This window comes from Siniperca chuatsi, linkage group LG20 (assembly GCF_020085105.1).
Source record: "Siniperca chuatsi isolate FFG_IHB_CAS linkage group LG20, ASM2008510v1, whole genome shotgun sequence".
NCBI classification, from domain to species: Eukaryota; Metazoa; Chordata; class Actinopteri; order Centrarchiformes; family Sinipercidae; genus Siniperca; species Siniperca chuatsi.
The window spans coordinates 18,332,599-18,355,494 of record NC_058061.1 but is presented as its reverse complement, the minus strand read 5'-3'; the positions used below and the strand labels follow the sequence as shown (position 1 = coordinate 18,355,494).

The 22,896-nt window shown below is 38.9% G+C and overlaps 1 protein-coding gene and 1 long non-coding RNA gene across 2 annotated transcripts; both read left to right on the top strand.

Annotated features, from left to right (window-relative positions):
* Nucleotides 1-6,592: 6,592 nt before the first annotated feature.
* LOC122868038 lies at nt 6,593-9,330 on the top strand. The gene is made up of 4 exons (XR_006376036.1): nt 6,593-6,742; nt 7,323-7,445; nt 7,548-7,620; nt 7,825-9,330. It is a non-coding gene; the product is annotated as an uncharacterized LOC122868038 (long non-coding RNA).
* Nucleotides 9,331-18,184: 8,854 nt separating this feature from the next.
* Nucleotides 18,185-21,647, top strand: LOC122867609 (bone morphogenetic protein 2-like). The gene is made up of 5 exons (XM_044178602.1): nt 18,185-18,549; nt 18,825-18,964; nt 19,257-19,373; nt 19,635-19,824; nt 21,089-21,647. Exons 1-5 carry the CDS (start codon nt 18,237-18,239, stop codon nt 21,502-21,504), a joined length of 1,176 nt encoding a protein of 391 aa, XP_044034537.1. The 5' UTR covers nt 18,185-18,236; the 3' UTR covers nt 21,505-21,647.
* The last annotated feature ends 1,249 nt before the right edge of the window (nt 21,648-22,896 follow it).

Sequence of the window (22,896 nt, the reverse complement as noted above, 5' to 3'; positions counted from 1 at the left end):
CAAACCTGTGCGTTTGAGCATGCTTGAATATTTGGAACAAACAAGCATACCAAGCAATCTACCCTAGATCACAGTTCAAGTGTTTGTTAAAGTTTTTCATCAAAAGTTTGAAAGCTGGAATGTGTACCTTTTCCACAGCAGACATTTAGACGTGACTAACAACATTAACTATGGCTGCACTTCCTTAAAGTATCTCCGTAAGCCATGTCAGCATGCACAACAGCAGAGTCCTGGGACCTGGAACACCTAAATGGAATACAGCCATCGTTAATTAATGTAATTAATTACTAATTGCTAATTATTAATGCTTTTCCTGCTATATGACATGTCAAGCTCTCTGTCACAGAAAAGGTTTGTGAGAAGTTTATCCCAGCCCTCCACGCTGGCTGACTGAGACTACCAGATATGTGAAAGGTAAAGAGTGTGCCAACTATGCAAAAATGCAAATTCATGTTACCTCATATAAAGATGATATAGGTATTTTTTTCTTTTTGTGTCTGTAAGCTGCCTCTGCAGTGGCCCTGCATGAAGGTACGAGTCACTTGGCTCTAGATTTGTAGTATGACTGAAAGCCCCAGCTCTCTACTGTGACTGTACTGTGCTATAGGTCTTGTAATCTACAGTATATCCCAGCCCGAGGGTTTGATCTGGTGTGGGTTTGGTCAGCTTTTGGGCTGTAGCAATAAGACTGCTGAAAGAATTTTCCTGTGTTTGTCCTAAAGTCTCAGATACTGCAGTATTGCGGTAAAGAAAATGGAAAGGACAAATTGAAGCAGATAGGCAAAGCTCCAGTTTTTCCTCGCACCATTTGTGATCAACTTTTTTCAAGCTAGTGACCAGTTTATGCAAATAAATAACACAAAAAGAAGGCAGGAGATGTGTGATTCAGATAGCAGACCTCCGTAATAATGGGCTGGTAGCATGATGTATGAGCCAATTTAAATAACATAAACCCTCACTTCATCTGGAAACTTGACACACACACACACACACATGCATATACACACATGCATACACATAATATGGTGGTACATCTGGACTCCACGTGCCTGGTTCCCTGGAGCCACTGGAGCCATAGCTACAACAACTGGGCTACTTCAGTCTATTTGGCCAGTCCACCTTAATCTACATCAGTCGAGCTGCAGGAGCCAAAGGACGTTGGCACTCAATGAAAAAGACAGAGAGAGAAGTGCAGAAATTTCCCTCCTGCTAACCGTCCCTTCAACACATCAAATTCCTCCATTTGTTTTACATGTAACTTCTTCATCTGTCTCACTGAGAAAAATGATGACTCTATTCACATTTAAAGCTGCATTAATGCACTCTTTGGGCACATCAAGGCAGCGGGAATAGCTGAAAACACGACATTGAGATAATGTCATCTTATAAAGCTGTTATGGTGAACGCAAACTGTTGCCTATTTACACATTTAGCAGACATGTAGCAACATTAGCATTCATTTAGAGTCATCTTTCAAGCCACTTCAGAAATGTAAGTCTAATATTGATTCTCAGAGCTTTGTTTTAGTCTGTTTTGGCTCTCTAGCTAGCTAGATGCTCCACTATGTTCACCAGCTAGTCGCTACCTTTGTCTGTCTGCCGTTTGGTGCTGGACAGGTAGTGTGCAGTAGGTTTATCAGAGCTTTTTTGCTGAAAAAAAATGCCTAATGCTTGAAAACTAGATTGATGAGAGCGGAGTTTGCTGGCCCGAAAACCAAAACAATGAGCTAAAAGAGACTTAAAATTTTGTAGGCCTGAGGGGAACTGCAAAGTTATTATGGTTAGTCACAGGAAATGCAATGTGTTTGTCAGTGAGCTTGACACTGACTGCTGTCTTTCATCAAAAATACAAGACAACGGTCATTTTTGGCATTTTTTGACTGCGGCTCAGTTTGAAATATTGCAGGGAGTAATGGAACAAGAAGGAGCAGCCACAGTGAGCTGTTACATGTAGAGCTGCAGGCGACAGGCTAAAATATTTGCCTGATCTCACTTTATAATGAAATTAGCTAAATCTATTAATTGTAACCCTCAAAGCTCTAACCCCAATTATATATGCTTACTTTAGCTATAGCTATGGCAATGGCTGCACATGTAGATGCAGCGGCTGGTAGCTGCTTCGAACTTGCTACATTTTTGTTTTAAATAGTCTTTTTTTTCGACTTGATTGCTGAAACATCATTGAATGATGTCTGATTGGATATGATTTAAAGGGCTAAGCCAAAATTGTTCAAATAGACTGGACAAGGAGATTTTGACTACAGCAACGGCTGCACATGTAGATGCTGCAGCCTGCAGGCTAGCTCTTTCAAACTCCGCTACATTTTTGTTTTTATATCATCTTATTTATGTCATCTTATTTTTTTCCGGCTTTATCGCTGAAACACGTGTTACCTATCCATCGGAAAAAAGAAGCCGGGGTTTGGATTAAAGAGCAGCGGGCATTGAGACGATCCACCCAGCCAGCTGCTGGATGGACACTGTTTCCAGATGTCGAACATTTTATGTGAAGATAATAACCATATTATTATCTTCACTATCTTGTTGCTGCTGCCTTGCATTCCCCCAGACGCAAATTCAAAAAATGCACTGAATTATTTTCTGAGTGTATACGTGTAGGTATATATGTAAATAACTGTAGGATATATATATTATATGTGTGTAGCATGAAGGGACTACTAACTTAATTTCATTGTACAACCTTGTGTTGTATAATGATACATAAATGACCTTGTACCTTATCATTCTACATTTACTGTCTTTTGTCATTTGCTTTTTGTTCTTAATGTTGAAAACACAGACTAAGCATTTCGTTGGCACACCAGTGATTCATTTCTTTTCTGGCTACATGCGTAGAATCAGTTTCTGTTTTGATTAAAAATCTGCAGACTCTTCACGTTTGGACACTGATGGTCCGGCCAGGCTTTAACCACCACGCCATTCTGCCTTTAAGTAACTCCCTCGCTCCCTCCTTTCATCCTTCTGCCACCAATTTACTCATTGTTGGCCTCCATTCCTCCATCACTGGCACCAAACTGGCTGAACACATTGGCACTGGATTATTTGCTGTTGTCAACGCTCTGTTTTTTGGTGGGGAATCCTCTGACGAACAGGAAGAATTGCATTTCCACTTTGTAAACACAGGAAGATGAGGAGCTAACATGAGCGATGCCTACTGAAACTTTGAACTGCCACCTACACTGTTTTACCAAAAGGGAATCCTGCAGTGCAAAAACTATAGCAATCAGAGCTTAGCAACAAAAATGGAGACTAAATAAAAAACATAAAGAACTCCAGGACTGCCACTTTAACAAGCATGTACTCACGCATTCCTAACACAGTCACAGAGGCAGACACACACATATGTAATCAAATATGAATGTATTCCTACGAGCAAACTCTCACACACACACATATGCAGACCATGCAGGTGGCTGACCATGATAACAAACAGCATAATTAGGAACAGGTGAATGTTATGAGGCACTTTCTACTGTAAATACTGCACAAATGAACACAGAGCAATGAAGGAAACAAGTATGTTTCAGCGATCAGGAATATCATCTAAACCGCAACAATTTGCTAGATGAAGTAGTGTCTGGCTGACTTAATGACAGAAAGGTGAGGTCGCCACGCCGAGCAGGAGGGAAATGGGATGTAGGAGTAAAAAAAGAAAAAACATAACTGGTCCACAGCCACATACAATACCACTGCCTCTGGAGCTTGAGCCAAAACTAAATGTTCTTTCTGTTTCTCCAAATTAAAGCTGCAATTTGAATGAGATGAAAGATTGAATTCAGACACTGGATAAGCAAAGAATTGAGAACAGAAGGCTAAAAAGTGTAGAAAAAGGAATGAAGAGAGAGTGAGATGTTAGTCACTATCATCTTTAGCCTCCTCTTCTTCAACAACATCGTCAATGTATTGTAATTTGACATATCAGGATTTTTTTTCACTACACTTTCTTGCCAGAGTTACATGAGAATATAGATACCAGCCCATGTCTGTACACTGAATATGGAGCTAGACCCAAGGGACAATTAGCTTAGCCTAGCATAAAGACTGGAAACAGTGGAAAACAGCTAGCCTGGTTTTCTCTTAAGTTCTTCATTTTACATTTCTGTTTGCATATGTATAAACAAACAAGATATGAGGTGTTAATTAGTGAGCTGTTGAGTTGCTGGAAGATAAAGCCACTCATTCTTTTTTTCTCTTAGTGTTGTTTTTTTCCCATATTTTATGATGATAATCTTGAAGTCTACAGATACATGTACTCAAGCCTGCTTGCACACCAACTGCATATTTGCACACAGTTCTAACTTTTTGGCATTCTTCCATCATGAAAATGATATATTTAAAGGCGAGCCAATTCTTCATTTATGGAAAGATGAAGCAGGAAGTCCTCTAGTCTCTATCTGACCAGTACATACACTCCTACTCTCATCAACTCTGTTGGAGCTGAGGAGGATATCCTCTAGTCATCCTAATGGCTCCAGTGAGTATTAATCTAATACTCCTGTCTCAAGTATGGTGATGGAGGCTTACAGAAACCTGGCTGCTTTAGTCTAAATCTTCAGTTTTCTGTGTCTCGCTCTGTCTTTTCTCTCTGTCTCAGTCTCTCTTTTCTGTCATTCCCTATCGATGTCTGTCATTTCTCTCATTAGTCCTTTTCCGGTGTGTCTTTCTCTAAAAACTCTCATTTTCAGCTCAACTTACTGCAAAATGTACTTAAACTATTTTTTTTACGTTTTTATGAGGCAGTGATTTAGGAGAAGTGTCGAGATTGACCTTAAAAGGAGTAACAGCATAAGTCTTACAGCACATTGGTGTTCATACAATCAATGCTGTGGGCGTCCTGAAGTGCTGCTCACTTGCTAAAGGAGTACAGTTTTGCTCCGTCCTCAAGACTTGTTTGGGAAAACTCAAAAGAGAAACAGAAAAATTTGTCCACATTCAGGTAATGTTTGTCTGCCCAAGTGGCTCACTAAAGGTTGCAATGTTTGGGCCATTGGCAACTACAAGTGGGAAGGTTACAGGACATGTCCAAGGTGTCCTCTTTGGTTTCTATTCTTCTATAAACTGGTTATTTGTGAATGCAGGGGTATTGCTAACTGTAATTGTACTTGCCACTATTTAATTTTATTCAACAGTAAGGGTTGTTTTAAAAACTTTATAGACATTTCAGATATTTCCATCAAGAAAAAATGGTGATGTTGTTGTTTCAAAAGATATGAGTCTTCAGGTTATAGGTGTGTGGGACACATGAATCCTGTGACTGCGCTCTCTGAATGGTTGGTCCACTATTGCCGGAGCTTCTAATCCCAGACTCCAGACTCAAGTCATGTTAAATATTAAACATAGCTTATAATAACTCAAAATCATATGCTGAAAATTGTTGCATCTGTGTTTTTAAGGACTGACAAAGATATTTTAAGGATGTCAAAACCAGTGAGACAGTGGCGTCTTTAAGCAATGTGCTGACATGTGCAGTGCTCGAACACAACACGAGTGCGGTGTGCAGCTGTTTTCTTGGGTGTGTGCGTGTGTCTATGAATAGATTAGAGACTGAGCAATAACATTTACTATAAAAGCGGAGGAACATTACGGACACTATGGCCATGTCACAGCAACAGCTGTTACTGCACCTCAACACAGAGCTATTTACACAACAGTCAGAACAATGATCTCTCATGCTGTTACCACACTGGCTTTTCTGGTTTGGGCAGTTTGCATCACAGGCTTTAAAACATGTCATGAGAATTATTGTGAGCTGTTGTTCCTGGTTTTGAAAAGAAAAACATTTCTTCATGGTCTTCCTCAACAAATTCTTTGGTGTGTCTTTTTTTTTTGTAATTGTACTCACAATTGCACCCCCCTTACCCTCTCCATAACTAGAAAAATAATTTCTAGCTTGACCAATATTTAATTAGTCAAGTGCCCATGTGGCCTAGCTTATGTACATGTTGGGGAAGACTCAGTGATCACTACAAGCGAAGCTTTATCCAATGTAGCACAGAGGCTGTGCATTTCAAGCAGGTCAAACACCCAGTGTCTAAATGTAGATGCACAGCATTTAGTACATTAAACCCTGAAGAAGAAGAGAATTAGTATCTATACCCTCCAAACTTTTAAGGGTCTAAGACTGGAAATTAAAACATTTCCTATGTTCATGTTGATTTCTCTGTATTGTTTAATTCTGATATGCTAATTTATGGTTATTAATCTATTATGTGTCTCATGTTATTTTACTTATTTCGCTTAGTTTTAAATGTATAAATCTGTTTTATTTTGATTTAAATTTGGAAAAACAAAAAAAGGACAATATAATGATAATGGAAAATTTGGAATATTGGGTCAAACTTGTCTCAGTGCTGGGTGGGTATTTCATAAGCATCCTTGAGCCAATAGATGGTGGCGTGTATTAGCTTTCAACACTTTTCCCCCTCTCATGCTATCTGTTGTCGCCATTGTTTGCACATTTCTAGCTTAAAAATCTTTGGACACGTTGAGTTGGGTTTTTTAGGTTTCGTGTTCCTATCAGCGAACACACCTCGCTGCCAGATGAAACTATAAGCGCTTGCTTTTTTACTTTCTGTTTTATACTGACAGTGGGTTGGGTGGATGAATGTTGGCATGTGTCACAACAGAGGCATGTGACTGAAGACGTGGACTGCTGAGAGACAGAGATCCTTGTCAGTGTATTTTGTGAAAAGGCACAAACAACGGAAAGGATCAAGTGTCATGTAAGCCATTTTAATTCAATTTACATGATTATTTTTATGTCCTGACCTTAATTATTGGCTAACTTGCCCAATTTGATTTACTTAGTTAGTGAGTACTTGCTGTTTAAAATGTTTCCTGTTGATGAAAGATGCAAACATTATCAGTGTTTGTTTCTGTTTCTCCTATCCAGCTAAACTTGATATGCCATGTCTTTATAAAGAGTAGCTTGTTCATAGATGCCATTTTTCTACTGTCTTCATTTCGAGAGCAAAGAACCAAAAAATGCAGAGGAGTTAAAGGAACCTATTTATTTAGAGACTATTTCCTGCTGTCCACATCTGTGAGAAGAAGCGAGTTTTCCTGAAGTGTGAAGTAAAGAAAACCCGTTTTGAAAGCCACTATGTGTAAAAATGGTATGAGATATTAGAATCTTTCCAATTATGCTGATGGCCTTTGTTTTTGGTTTTTAAAAAAATAAATGAGACTATCCAGGTGAAAGTTGGTGCAGTCTATTAATCTTGGTGTACCTGGAGCATGTCATTTTTGTCATGTTTGACATCCAGTTAACAGCTGTGTGGCATATTTACTGTATCTCCTCAGGTCATCCAGATTTCTGCATCAAGGATGACTGACCACTGCACCGATGACACATTTTTAACTGCTTCCTTGTCTTCCTGAGAGAAAATCATTACAATAAAACAATTTGAATGTGAAAGCAACAAGGTAAAACTTACTGTTAACGTTTCCTGTACTTTGCACTTTGCCCTTGCCACAACATTTTTGGTGGAAATATTGATACTGTCTGATCTGTCTCTTATCTTTCAGTGTTTTAAGGTTGCAGAAAAAAGAACATCTGAAGCCGCAGTGTAAATATCTGATGCAACGTAACTATTTTTGTGTAAGTCTGGCATTATGCAAGCAGTTAACGCACATTATCAGTTATGCAAGTTTCGTTGTCTGTTCGTTGTGTTGCTGTTGAATTGTATTGTATTAAAAGGTGTTTGAATTTGTTTGTTTGTGTTTGTGCAAAATGATAAAACGCTATATCCGGTGGTTGTACCTTGGTGAAAGTCTAACTAACGGACCTCTTTTCAAATTACAGGCAAGTACAGTGGAGCGACAACCAATACAGAACACCCAGTGGACTGAAACACTGGCCTCTTTCACCTGTAGGTCACTAAGCTGAGCTTTTCAGACTTTGCACTCATTTTTACACAGATTTAATTGATTGGGGTCTTTCTCAAAATGGCCAGACAATTACAACCACATTTGTCGTATCTACTATACAGACTAAGTGAAACCGGGAGATTATTTATTAACCTGTATGATGTTAAGGGAAAAAGAATGCAAGCCATTGTAGGTGAGCTTGGCGAGATAGCTGGAGAAGTGAAAGAGATGCAGGAAGACACAAACAAAACTATAAAGATCTGCGCAGTTTTTGGAGGACTTGGAATTGTGGTAGTAGCTGCAGTTTTGTTAGGACATGGGTTATTAGGCGGTGAAGGAGCAGCAAATATGGCAGCACTTGGAATGGCTATAGCATTTGGTGGAGGTGCAGCTATTATCACAGTACGTGTAATCGCGGCACTGACAGAGAAAATAAGAATAACAACTGTGGAACAGTTGGTAAAAGAATTCATGACATTAGTTGAACTACAAAAGAATGTCCTGGATGAAATTAACATGGTGTCTGAGGCGTTGCATGAAAAATCATCCTCATTAATGACAACAACGGGAGCACAGGCAAAAACAATTCTGATGAAAACACAACAACTTCAGCTGCTTCTTAGGCAAGCAGCTGAACTGGCAAAAAGGAGCAAGGAAGTTATGGATGTGACTCTGACCATACAGTGGGGAGTGAGGGAACTGTTAAACTCCATTATCAATATCATTCCAATCCCTGAGGAGGATGCAGAGTTAAGAAACTGCATCACCAGTTCAGCCTTCCAGTGTGCGATAACTGCTACTGAGTTTGCAAAGATGAGGAATATGCTCAAGGACTTTGAAGAAATGTAAACAGAAGGGGAATGTGCAACATTTAAATAAAGGACTAATGTGTACATCAGCAGCGCAGTTTATCGCCAGCATCTAATCGGACCCAAGTGGCATTTGTGGGTACGTTTACATCCTGTTTAATGTGTTGGCGCTGATCACCTAATTAGCTACCTAGCCTGAAAACTGACTTTAGCAGTGCACTTTTCCCCGCTGAATGTTTGGTCGCTTGTTCAACAAGCTAAGGTGCAGGACGTGTGTTCATGTTTGTAAGTTAGAAAAAAAAGAGACTTCAGCAGGAAAGCTAATGTGGTTGTTGTTCAGAGTCTCAGAATGCAAAAATTGGTTGGTAACATCATGAAACCAAAAGATATAAAATATAAATGTCTCCCTTTTGGTTTTGATTTTTTTTGTTTTCAAAGGAGAACACGGGACATGTGGTTTACAGAGCAGATATGTATGCTATAGCAGACCAAAAAAGATGCTATTTATTTGCAGTTGGACTATTAGTTGGACTTCATAGATGAATTTAAGGACACACAATTTACTGTATATATTTGGAGCAATAGAGTCTATAAAGTGCTATATAAATAAAGTTTCACTTATTTTTACTTACTATTGTTTCATGACGTTTTGTTTGCTGAATATATATATAATAGCTGTCATGGGCATTGATGCAGTAGTCGAAAACCTGCGGAGTCAGCTGATTATTCGTAACACATCATTACACACAAGGACGTCACACCCAGAGCAATGGAACAATACTTACAAGGTCTTTCAAGAATGTGTAATAGGAGCAGTTAGCCATCAGTGTGTAAAATGGGTTCAATCCATTTATTGCATTTATAACACCACTGCAAGCTACAGTATCTTTGTGCAGTTGATGCATTATATATGGGAACATCTGAAACCACAGGTGTGACATTTTGCTTTTAAAGAGCAACGCATTAATGGGATATACCAAAATTCATGTGATCCTTATCCTACTTGGAAAATACTCAGAGTAGCTAGTGAGCTGGGAAGGACTGTCATGGCTGAAGCCAGACCGCAGAAGCTACATTTACAAACTTGGTATCTTGAATTGAAATGAAGTAGTTAGCCTTACCGTCAATAGCATAGTTAATAATGTAATGATAATAGTATGCAGAAGTTATAGAAAATCATTCATTGATGAAATGTCACATTACACATACTGTATATTCAAATAAACACTATTGCTTATTTGATTTAGCTACCGAGTGCAAATATCTGTTTTTCTGTTTATGATGGATAAAGGAATAAAGGAGGAATTTAGTTTTGCTTTATTAAAGGTAGTAAATGACCTGTTGACCTGTTGTGTCACAGACATTTGATATTGATTATGGAGCTCCTCGATAAGGCAATAAGGCATTTTCTTTATGCTCCCTCTAGGAAACATTATTAGTCAGAATAATATCAAATATTGCTGTTATGCAGATGAAATACAATTGTATATCTCTGTTTCGTGTTTTTTCTACGCTGTACTTGAGATTCTACTTGTAGGATCGTAAGTACAAAGAACGTGACTGCAGTCAATGTTTGGTTGTCTGTCCAAACAGATTAAGAAACAAGTTATGGATCTGGGAGTGGTTTTAGACTTTAGACAAGTTACTTTAATTACTACAACTCCCTTTTTACCAGGCTACCAAAAAAAGAGAACAGAAAATAATAGAATTGATTTAAAAGTCTTTTTACTTGTTTAGAAAGCCTTACATAACCTAGCACCTTCCTATCTATGTCAGAGACTGCCTTTGAGCTTATGTTCCAACCAGAACTCTCAGACCCTCCGCTGCCTTTCTTTTAGAAGTTCCTAATGTTTCCCACAAGAAATCTGGTGAGGTCGATTTCTGTTTTTTTTTTCTGTTTTTTCCTGTTGGTTTTACTGGTATTGTTTTTATGTTGTATTGTATTGTTATCAAATGTTTTATTGATTGATATTGTTTATTTTAATTTTGTTTTCTGCCTAATATTGTTTTTAATCCTGTTTTGTAAAGCACTTTGGGCTGCATCTGTGCAAGATAGGTGCTATACAAATAGTTATTATTATCGTTAATCTTCTGACCTTGTATGCTGTAATTAACCTGACAAAGACAGGACGGTGTCATTTTTGGGTTCTTGCTTAGTTATACAGTCATACCCAACCTGTACAAACTGTCCTTTCACTTTCACTTCAGGCTTTGGTCCAAAACTAAGCATTCATTTAGCAAACATTTATCACTCAGGACCAAGGATCTGAGTGTGAAAAAACGCTGACATTAAAAGCGAATTATTGCTAGACGCAGCAGCCTCGAGAGCTGGTGTTTGGAACAGCAAATGTGAAATGCCTTTGCCTCAAAGAGCATTTAAAGCTGTCTGCCCTCAACACAGCAGAGTTAGCTGTTGCTAGCATTCCTGCCCCTGTGGGGGAGTTTGTTGCGTCGCACTAACAAGCTAATTCTGCTCCAACAGCCAGACTGTGATTTAAATTTTTAGAAGGGTTTCAATTCTGAAGTGGCAAAATCTAAGGAATAGACCTATTCACTTTCTCGCCAAAAGTTAAATGAGAAGATCAATACCACTCGTATGTCTGTGTGATAATCACAATATCCTCCGTCTCATTATAATCTTAATAAGCTACACTTAACAGTTCACTATTTACTATTACTTTATACCGTACTTTATACCGCATTATTATTATCAACCGGTAAACCCACTTTGTACTTCACACTTATTTTAACTTTATACTTATACCCACTTGGTACTTAATTTATTTTCTGACCTGTATTATAGTGTATTATATTTTTTGCTTAGTACTTCTATTCCTGTGTGCACTGACGTGATAGTGAGCTGCTGTAACAAAAGAGTTTCCCCTCAGGGATCAATAAAGTATTTCTGATTCTGAATCTGACAAATACGAAGCAAGCGCCAGCAAGCAGTTAGCTTAGCTTAGCATAAAGACTAGAAATGGGGGAAACAGCTAGTCTGGCTCTGTCAGCTGCCTCTGAAGCTCACTAATGAGCTTTGTTGAATCTGTACAAAAACTGAAACGTAATTAGATGACAGTTTGTGATTTTATGAGGGGTTACGTGCTGGAACTATTTCTTGGCTAGGCACAGTTACCTTCTGTTAATTAGTAAGCAGAGGGATTTTTTTTTACCTTTGGACAGAGCCAGCTTAGCTGCTTCCTTCTGTTTCCAGTCTTTATGCTAAGCTAACCGCTTGCTTGCTCTCGCTTCATATTTAGCATACAAACATGAAGTGAACAACAAAAGTGTGGCAGCCTATTGATCTTCTCATCTAACTTCTCATCTATCGTTCCCAAAATGTCGATCTATTCCTTTAGCCATGAAGTAATAATGTATTGTATATGATGAGATAACATGAGGCAGATGTTGTTGCACTTCTGACTGGTCACCAACCATCTATCAATGACAGTATTAGTTATAGTGGGGGCCCTGTAACCTCAGCAACAACAGAGAGAGATGACAGACCCTCGTGGTTAAAATGGACATTTCAGACACTGAAAATGACAGCTGACCCTGCTTGTTTGTGGTTGGACGCATTAGAGATGCTTTTTTTTTTAATCACATTACATTGTGGCTGACTTCGACACCCGTGTCATATGTTTCCACTTTTGCTGTGATTGTATTCCTCTTCATTATTCATTCAAACAGAGTTGCAGCAGTGGCCAGCACTTGTAGCAAATGCCTTCCATGTGTCTCTAATTGCCTCAGTAGAGGTATTTAACACAAGGTGAAGTCATTAACACATGGACACACTGTCAGATGTGGAGCCAGGCAGCCCTGGGTGAGAGAGTAGACAACAGCACACTAAAGCTAATGCAACATCCACTCTGCCTGATAGATCTGAGGGGTTCCTCGCCAACATGCTGTGCATCTTTTCTCAGGCAAAAATACCTTAAATTCAACATTAACTAAAATGTAATTACAGAGATTACAGACAAGCCAGTCTGTAAAAGTCTTACAGTTTTTTATAACTGCTAAGTCACATTTCAACTCAACCACCAAACTTACATATTGTTGTCAAAACTGTTAAATTTACGTTCTACAACATAACTAAAAAGAAATAAAAAAAATAAAAATGCATAAACTCCTAACTGGGACACTGTGCGCATATTTTCTTCCCTTGATGACCTCTATAAAAGACTTGTGCCAGGTGATCAAAGGTGGCAAGTGAGGCAGAATCCAGAACGTTTTATAATTGTATGGGACGATGTGGCGTTTTACCGTCTCTTCCAGTCACAGAGTGGTTTACAGCCCATCGCAGGATGATGTCACGTTTCCTTCCACCTTACTCTCCATTCCTCAACCCCACAGAGGAATTCTTTTCTGCATGGAGGTGGAAAGTTTATGACCACCAGCCACATGATCAGATGTCTCTCCTGGACACAATGAATGCTGAGTGTCTGCACATATCTGCAGAAGACTGTCGGGGATGGATCAGGCATGCAAAAGGATCCTTTCCCAGGTGGATTGCAAGAGAGGACAGAAGGTGTGATGTGGCTGTGAAATGCAAAAGACAGGGTTGACTAGTACTGATGTATTATTGTATATCTGTAGCTCTCCTATACAAGTATGTATAGTGAATATGTATAGTTTTGTATCGCATTACTGGAATTACTTTAGTTTCATTTTGTGCACTTGGAATTACTCTATGCAAAAATGGCACCAAAAAAAGCCCAATGAAGAATATTGCAACATATCTGATTCATTTCTGTGATATATAAATCATGGATGTGAGATTAAAGAGAACTGTGTGAAATGTTTTGAAAAAGTGAACTAGAGAAATGTTACTTAGCAATTGTAAAATCCTGTAACAGCTCAACATCTGGGGACTTAACAGCAGATCAGTGGATTTGGAGGACAAATATTCAACTATACAAAAATATGACTCAATTTACATATAAATAACTTGCCATTCAGGATTTGAATTTCCTTTAAATTATGTTACCTTAGATGCCGCTTTCAAGCGAAACCTTGCTGTTTAGCTTGAGCAACATGTATTTATGAGTTTATCCAACGAAACTTTATTCAAGACACCATGTGGTCTGAGAATACCAAATCCTTCAATTGAAATTAAAAAACAAGAAAACCACAGAAATTGCATTTATGGGGTTTTTATATGGAAAGAGTGATAGTCATATCATTTTAAAACTATGTGAAGAAATGCATCATACATATGAAATTGAGGAGCCAGCGCCTTCTTATTTTCACCATGCCTAAGTCAATAACACCATCTGCTGTTCAATTGACAGCACTGCATCCAAAAGTTAGTGATGTACAGTTAATAAGAAGCAGAAGACATTAGTCTCGTGTCTGCTAAAGCACTTGCAAAGTAATGCTGAGATTTTGGTGTAAACGTAAGTATAGCTGAAATGTCAGGTAGTGTGGATGTGTAGCCAAGCACAGATGTGATCAGTGTTGGAGACTGAGTGGAAGTGGTCCTTTTCACAGAACACATTTTGACATGTCACAGACACAGGTGTAAATAATAAAATGAATAATGGCTGAATTCCATTTAGCTGCTTGGTCCAGGGTCCTGGTATCGTGCATGCTGGCTCACTGTCACACTGTCATGGCTTCCTGGGACACGTGAACAGATCAGAGCCATCGCTAATGTTATAAGTAACACCTGTGCTTTTCAGACAAGAAGTCAAAATGTCTCCTGTGAAAAAGGCTTAAAGCACTAAATCTAATTTAACCAGACAGTTACAGTACATTCTGTTACATCCTAAACCAGGTCACTACATGGACACTAACCCCAAATTACACAAGGGATATTTACATCACATCCTATACATTTAGTTTTTTTTACATTTATCTGCTGAGTCTGGATGAGGGAAAAGTAAATCCTGAACCACCAACACTTCAGATTCAGGCTCCAAGTTACCGAGTTAATATGATAAACAAGCTAAAGCTTGTGAAATATGTATGTGAGTTCACAGTAAGTAAGTAACAGTGGCTTAAACAGCGTTGGAACATTGGTTGGTTGTAAGTTTTTCTGCTTCCAGCCCTTTGACTAAAAAGAGGAGACGAGGAGGCTAATAGCATGAAGATTAGCACTGTTGCTTCTGACTGGAAAGAAAAATGCAATCTAGTCACACTAGTCCATCTAGCCTAACTATCTTAATATCTTAGTTATAGTTTAGTCTAGTTGACTGATTTATCACATTAGCTAGCTGGGTGATGTACTATGAAAACAGCAGTAAATGCCATGCATAGTTACGTCAGTTGGTCTTTTTAATGCACTTTGGTCCAGGTGGGTAAAAGGAAAAGCATAGCCTCTGGGGGCTGCTGGTGACTCTTAGCAGGCATTCAGACCGGAAACAGCCCATTGTTAAAACAACTCAGGGGTTGCGTTGGTGGGGGCGGGTTGTTTAAGGTACCGGTGAGACAAAAAAAATACGATGCAGGAAGTCCAGTTGGAGTAACAGATTGATGTGTTTAAAGACTTGACACCTAAACACTGCATAATACTCACGGACAGGAGTTTGCAACTCTGTGAAGTTATCACGGCAGGAATTGTTTTATCTTTCACCATGACAACCGTGGGGTAACAGTAGAAATACAGCATGATCAACATAACCAGGAATGTGCACTTGCATGTATTTGATAGGCCAATGCAGTGCCTTGCTGGATGACGTCACGTTGCAGCAAAAGTTGAGCCACGTTCAACTTTTTTGCTGGAGCCATTGGCGGCCCCCGCTGGCTCCATTCAAATCAATAAGAGGGCTGAGTTTTTTCACGCAGAGCTCAAGCTGGCCTTAAACATTCATAGGTCATATGATAAGAGCCAAATCAAACTCTTCAGTTTGGCAACTCACCTGTATATTGTTGTTGCTTCGATTTGTAGTGCCCGCATTTCCTGTCCGTTACTCATGACTGATGTCGCAGGGGTGGAACCGATTCACTACTCTAGTTAGATGATCCACAAGAGTCGTGCATCCTGCTTACACTTTGTTTTAGTGCTTACCCAAGTGATCACACCTTAATATTGATTATTTATATTTTTATTAGACTTCTGTCCTGGTTATTCATTTTTGACAGCTGACTTACATTCTGAAAAGAGTTAAGATGTGATGTGAAGATGCATACCACTCTTATATCTGTTAAATATGAAGCTACAGCCAGCAGCCATGTTAGCGTAGCTTAGCATAAAGACTGGAAGCAGGGAGAAAACAGCTAGCTTGGCTCTGTCCAAAGGTTACAAAATCCACCTGGCATATATATAACATGTCATATGTTGTTTGTTTCGCAGTGTAAAGACGTCAAGTTGAGGTTCTACAAGGTGTTATGTGCCAACTGTTTTGTTTGGCCGGGAGCAGTGACTTCCTGGAGTCTCGTCCTCACCGCAAGGTTGCGCAGGCAACCAGCAGAGAGGAAGTCACTGCTCCCAGCCAAGGTATGTTCCATGACACGACTAACCAGGCTAGCTGTATCCTCCTGCCACCAGTCTTTATGCTAAGCTAAGCTAACTGTCTCTTAGCTGTAGCTTCATGTTTAACTGATAAATATAAGAGTGGTATCAATCATTGCATCTAAGAAAGCAAATAAACATATTTCCCAAAATGTCAACCTATTCCTTTAATTAAAAAAATAACATGATACCTTTCATATCTTTCTCTAAAAATCTAACAAAATCTCCTATCTATAGCTCCCTGCTAAATTGTAGAGGTTGCTGTATATCTGTAAATTCAGCCATATGCACAGTACACTGTCTACATATAAATCTACGTCAGAGGGCTTCCCTTTAAGTCTATCTGTGATCAGCACATGGTCAGTGTAAACATTTGAGGACATCCCACACCCACCAGCTGTCTCATATACGTTCACGTGCCAGATGTCACATACAGTACACATGTACAGAGGAACACAATCCCATACATCACAGGAAGACGCATGGCCTCTGCTGCTTTTCACTGCACCTTAAGTAATGGCTTCCTCAGCATCTAATTTCCTTAGTTTAGCAGGAAATTTCAATTTAAAGAAAGGTATGCCACCCTAAAAGCAGTTCTTTTCTTCCTGATATATACCTTAAGTTTGTCATTAGCATTTGATTAATCACATATAATACTTTGTCTAACTTTTTTCCCCGGATAACAAAGTTGAGAGTGTGACCTTCACTTTTTATTTAAAAAGGATATTATACAGTGAAATGGAGAAAGAGTCCTGTTTTAGCAAATCCAATCATCATCTGATCTCCTGGTATCTTGTAGTTTACAGTGTTTATAGCTATAATCTGTCCTGTGGTTTATCTGACAGCGTGGCTACTGGGTGATACAAGAGAAATCAGAAAAAGGCCCATTCACAATGGGGCCTTAAACGTGAGTAATGGCCCCTAAATGAGGGGATCATCATTCCTGCGTAATCCCCATGACTTTGATTAACAATAGGGGAGAGACCGGGCTATTGATCAGCATGATGATCTTGGGAATTTGATCCCTTTTGTTCGACCTGATTGATTGGAGATCATCTCGGATTCATCTTAACGGAGGAATAAACATGTCGTGTTGATTTCGGTGTTAACTCTGAGTCATTGTCCAAACAGTAACGGAGGAGGGAAGGGAGGGAGGGGGGAAGGGGGACACGATGACCGGCTGCGTTTGGTGGAAATGTGCGCATTAACAAGCAGCTTTTGAAAACGCGCTTCATTTGCGTCACGGCTCGGCTGTTCGTTTGCTCTCTCGCAACTGGCCTCATACTGATAACAGACAACTGGGCCGAGAAACACATGATGAGGAGCACCGGCGACAAAACATCGTAATGGGATAACTTTATTTGGTTGGCCCGCTAATTGGTCCCTATTATAAAACAACTGTAATGCAGCAGTGTAATAAAAAAACACGTTTCCTATGCATAATGAGGTTTAATCCTTCATATTTAATATTAAATTAATTAAATGAAACATATAAGCTATTATTCCCACATATTTGCATACAGCATGTTATTGATGCATTTATTCACTGTCTCTTATCTTTTTTTCATCTATTCAGTAATGCAGACACCATCCATATTCAGTAATAATGTGTTGTGAGGTCAAACGGGTTATTTCGACACAATATTTTATAGGCTAGTAGTTTCTAGGGTGACTCTTATCAGAAGGATGTATTATTATTACTATTATATTTATATAATTTATATACTATTTAATGGCCTTTTAACAGCCTGCATTGATGACTTAGAAAACCGTCTATATCTCTACAAACATGTCTGCTTTCTGATAAAAGTCTGCTGAACACGTCAAATAAGCCAAATGGCCTTCTGGACATACAAATGAAGGCCAAGTGTCATTTATTTATTTTTATTTTTATAGCTGACTCTCGGGTCATTTTCACCTTTCCTTTGTGTGTGTTTTGTTTTGTTTGTTTTTTTGCACCACCATCAATCACGGCCCAATCATCTCCTGGTGTTAGTTGAATACAGGGGCCGCCTGTCATCAAAGGCAGCGGGTCGCCCTTATCACCCGCCGTCCCACAGGTGTAGACCTCAGTCCACTCTCGCTAAAATGACAGCAGGAGCTCTGCGCCTGTGGCTCGTCCTCGCTCTCCAGCTGAGATGCGTCACCCTGCTCGCTATCCTGCAGGACAGAGGGACAGCAGGGCGCCAGGAAGGGTTGGATGCAACGAAGACGGCGAGCAAGAAACTGGACGCGTTGGTCCATCTGAAGGATTTACCTCGAGGTCCAGCGGTGGCTCATCACAAGAAGGCGCCTCAGTTTATGTTGGATCTTTTTAACGCGGTGTCAGTCTCCGATGGGACCCCGAAAAGCCAGAAGGATATTCTTGAAGGAAACATAGTGCGGAGTTTCGAGGATAAAGGTGAGTAAAACCAATCAAACTGACATTTACGTACGAATTACAATTGTTTTGTGAGAATGTATATTGGAAAAGATATTTATTTGATTTTAGTCAACATTTGGCCATACAGCAGCACTGAATATTATGGACTGGAGTGCGCAATTGTTGTTAAACGTGCAATTACGCACGATTACGCGCGGCTATTGTGCCTGTTAAACAGCAAATTTTTAAGACTTTGTTGCATTTTTTATCAGAAGATTATTTTAATCTTATTTAATATCTTTCTCGGCCTGCAGGTCATGCTGGAGAGAGGTTTCACTTCTTCAACCTGTCGTCTTTCGGCAGAAAGGAGAGAATGATCAAAGCGGAGCTCCGTTGGTTCAGAAAGAAACAGAAGTTTTACCACGGAAAGTCATATGGGCCTCATTTCTATAAGGTAAAATGCCTTTTGTGTGACATTATCTTTAATGTGTTCTCTCGTAGATATTTAATTTTTCGAGTAAGTCATAACTTGTGCAAAGTGCAAACATCACCAGAGAGTTATATGACACATACGTTTATTATTCTGAGCAGTATTTTGTGTACTTTACCACACTGACCAAATAAGAACAGTTATCTTGTTTTATTGTCTTTCATTTAGTAAACTGAGGTTAGGAAGTTTTGATGAGAAAATGGCCCTTTATGGACACTGTTTAGCGAACTAACAGCTTTGTGTTGTGACCGTCCAGGTGGATCTATATGAGGTGCTGGACAGCCGAGTGAAGCCGTGGAGAGGAAACCTCATCACCTCCAGACTGGTGCCCCTTTACACACAGGGATGGGAAGTCTTCAATGTCACTCAAACGGTAACACCCTCCCTAATTTTTGTTTACTTTGTTGTATATTTTATTTTCTGGCCTTATGATAAAAAAAAGAAAAATCCCCATCATTGTTCAAATATTTACTGAATTCTTACAAGTTTTATGTTCATTTGCATGACTTAATGCATAACTAAATGTATTAAGATCTGTGTTTGATTAGAGTGAGACATCATTTGTTACTGAGAAGTGTATTAAGTATTTCTTTGTTTATGTGTTTAACCTGTTCAATCATGTTCTGAATGTCAGGTGTCAAAGTGGATCCGCAACAGCCAGGAGAATAACGGCATCCTTGTGGTGACCACACTTCCTTCTGGTAACTGGATGGAGTCAGTGGTGTCCTCCTCTAAGCAGAATGGCGAGCTGACAGACACGAATGCCTACCTGGTCATATTCTCAGATGACGGGAGGACAGGAGCATCAAACCAGTCATACCTGGGTAAGGTGATGGTAGTCGTATGGGTGTGTTAGGGTGGAAGGTACTGAGCATGGGCATTAGAGTATGTTTTATCTGTATTTATTTTGCTTTTTAGTAGCATAGACATTTCGCATGGAACCCCAAATTGCTCAATATTAAATACATTTTAAAAAGACATTATGAAATAAATGATCATATGAATAAATTGTGTAAAATATATATACTGAACCAACAATTTGTGAAATAATTGAAGAAATTCTTAAAACTCAACTCATTAATATGAATATGAAGTGTTATTTCATAATAGCAGAATTTTATTGGATATAATTTTGATTTCATGACATTTTATTTCAAAATGCCCTTTTTCAAAAGTCTGTTCTTATTTCATGCCATTTTCCCGATAACACATTTCATGTCAAGTTTTATTCCACAATGCCACTTTTTATTTCATGATGTCACTTTCACTTTCTTTTACTGTCACTGCCCTTTCACCCTTCAGCCAATCTCATACCCCCTGCTTCTATTAAGCTAGCAAGCTCAACAACTGCTATACAAATATTTAATAAATGGTTTATAACACATTATAATGTAGTTGTAGGCAGCAATAAGGACATTGTTAAGTGTTTATTAATGCACAGCATTTGTCAGCTATAACATCTCCTATAAAGATATATTTTATATTATTATGACTATATTGCCATTCATTATATGTTTATACACCAGCCCACTGGAGGAGTTAAAGTTGTTGGCAAATACATTAATAAACACGTATATCTGCTTCCAACTACATTATAGTGTGTTATAAAACACTTACTAAATGTTTATATACTACTTGCTCTGCTAAATAGGGGGACTTAAAGTAAAGTGTTGCCAGTCTTTTCTTATAATTTAGGAGAAGAGGGGGAAGCAGTCTGTGAAATCAATTATATGTTTTAGTGATGGGCTTGGATTAAAACCTGTAGATTCTACTGAATTTATGTGAATCAGAGCAGCATCAAGGTTACATTTTTTACTGTGTACATCCATCAAATGTGTGTTCTTATTACATAAATCAGTATCATGTCACATACATGCATATTGTTTGTCTTGTAGTACAATCAACTTAAGACTCTGAAGTTTAGGTCATTGCTGTCAAATGGCTTTAAAAGTTGACATTTTGTTTGAATTTAGCAAATTCATCTGTCTGTGCTATGAATAGTGCAGATGCCAAAAAAGCCCAAAAATGAATTACTTTTTTTTATGATGCTATTCTAATCCAATGTGATTCATCTTCCTCTTTCCATAGGACAAGTCCAACCTGCAGCAGCAGCACCTGAACTCCATGACCACCGCAGCAGGAGAAGACGCGCATCTCCAGGTTTCTTGCCCCACGGCCGCTCCCAGTCCTGCCAGCGGGTTCCCCTCTTCGTTGACTTTGAGGAGATTGGCTGGTCTGGCTGGATCATCTCTCCTCGGGGATACAACGCCTACCACTGCAAGGGCTCCTGCCCGTTCCCCCTGGGGGGAAACCTGAGAGCGACCAACCACGCCACAGTGCGCTCCATCATGCATGCACTCAAGCTCTCTAGTGATGAGGTGGGAGCACCCTGCTGTGTCCCCGACAGACTCCAGTCCATTAGTTTGTTATATTTTGATGATGAGGAGAACGTGGTTTTGAAGCAGTATGACGACATGGTGGCATTAAGCTGCGGCTGTCACTGACTGGCTGTGCATCTCCTGCACTCTTTAACACTGGGACAATGAGGGATGGGGAGATGATTTGGTTTGCTTGAGTTGATTAAAACATTGTATTTTCGTTCATATGTTTAAATATTGTATTATTTGAGAAATAAAACAACTATTCCTCAACTATTAATCAGTGATCCTTTGTCTAGCTTAGTCCTGGAATTCCAAAACTTTTCATGAAAGGATGCCCAAATAGATTTACAATAGACCTGAATACCGGAGTTGAAAATGTACAGTTTTAACAATCCTTAGTTGAGATTAGTTTTAGTACTTAGTCATGGGTTAGTAATGCACAGATTGCTGCTGGTTAGTAGGGGGAGTTACTTAAGTTCAAACTGAAGTTGAATTATAACATATTTTACTGGGGGACCCCGTGGACCAACCCTGAGGTCTTCTGAAGCCAGCCCATGGTAAGGTGTTCATAAAATATCTAATAACCTACCACAACTTCTTCTCTCGGACTATGTTATTAACTAGCTAGGATGTCAGTACTTGGATTTGATTACATCTGAGCATTATGTGCTGTTAAACTGTTGTTTAGACCTCCCAAACAGGGATTTGGATTGGGTAACCCCGTCCCACATTCAAATTTGAATGTGGTTTCTACAATTTTAAAACACAAAAGCACAAATTAGTTGTGTTAGTTAGAAGTTGTGTTGTCACAAGTCAAAAAGGTGGTGAAAGGCAAAATTAAAAAGACGTGAAATAAATTGAAATGTAAATAGTCATAGTAAAAACTTCACAGCCTATACATTTCTAACATAGGTTAGAAACAGTATTAAATGTTCAGATTTTACTAGGCTATACAAACCATCAAAACCAGAGCAGGATAGGCAGCTGGATATTGAATTAGAATCGGGCCCTTGTAAACCTCTATCATTCAAAACAGTTAGTAAGGAAATTGAAAGTTTCATCCAGACTGAAAGAATCGTCCAAACAGACTCTGCATTTTGTCTTCAAGTTCTTATTTGTATAGTTGCCGATTAGTACATAAAAGCAACATAAAGGCTGTTTCTCATCTTTTTCTCATCTAGTTCACTCCTGTCACTACAGTAACTAACCAACAGATGGCGAGATAGAGGTCTAGTTGAAGACTACACACCTACTCCATAATGTAATTCTGCAGCATCTGGATCAGATTTTAATAACATTTTGAAAAGCTGCCTCAAAATACACAAAATCTTAAGCAAGGCCAATTATAGAACAACTTTAAACCTGTTCCAAATTAAAAACATCCTTGTAGAATAATTGTTCACTCATAAATAAATTTGTAATTTTTTGTTAATCAGGAGTTAATTACCCCAATGTAATAAACATTTATGAACATGTGGGGTTTCATTGCTTGCTGAGAGCATTATACAAAAAATG

What these genes read in the sequence shown, in the direction of transcription:
- LOC122867609 (XM_044178602.1), top strand. Translation starts at nt 18,237, where the DNA reads ATGACAGCAGGAGCTCTGCGCCTGTGGCTCGTCCTCGCTCTCCAGCTG. An exon ending in GCGGAGTTTCGAGGATAAAG is followed by an intron (nt 18,550 to 18,824) that starts GTGAGTAAAACC and finishes CTCGGCCTGCAG; the next exon opens with GTCATGCTGGAGAGAGGTTT. An exon ending in ATGGGCCTCATTTCTATAAG is followed by an intron (nt 18,965 to 19,256) that starts GTAAAATGCCTT and finishes GTGACCGTCCAG; the next exon opens with GTGGATCTATATGAGGTGCT.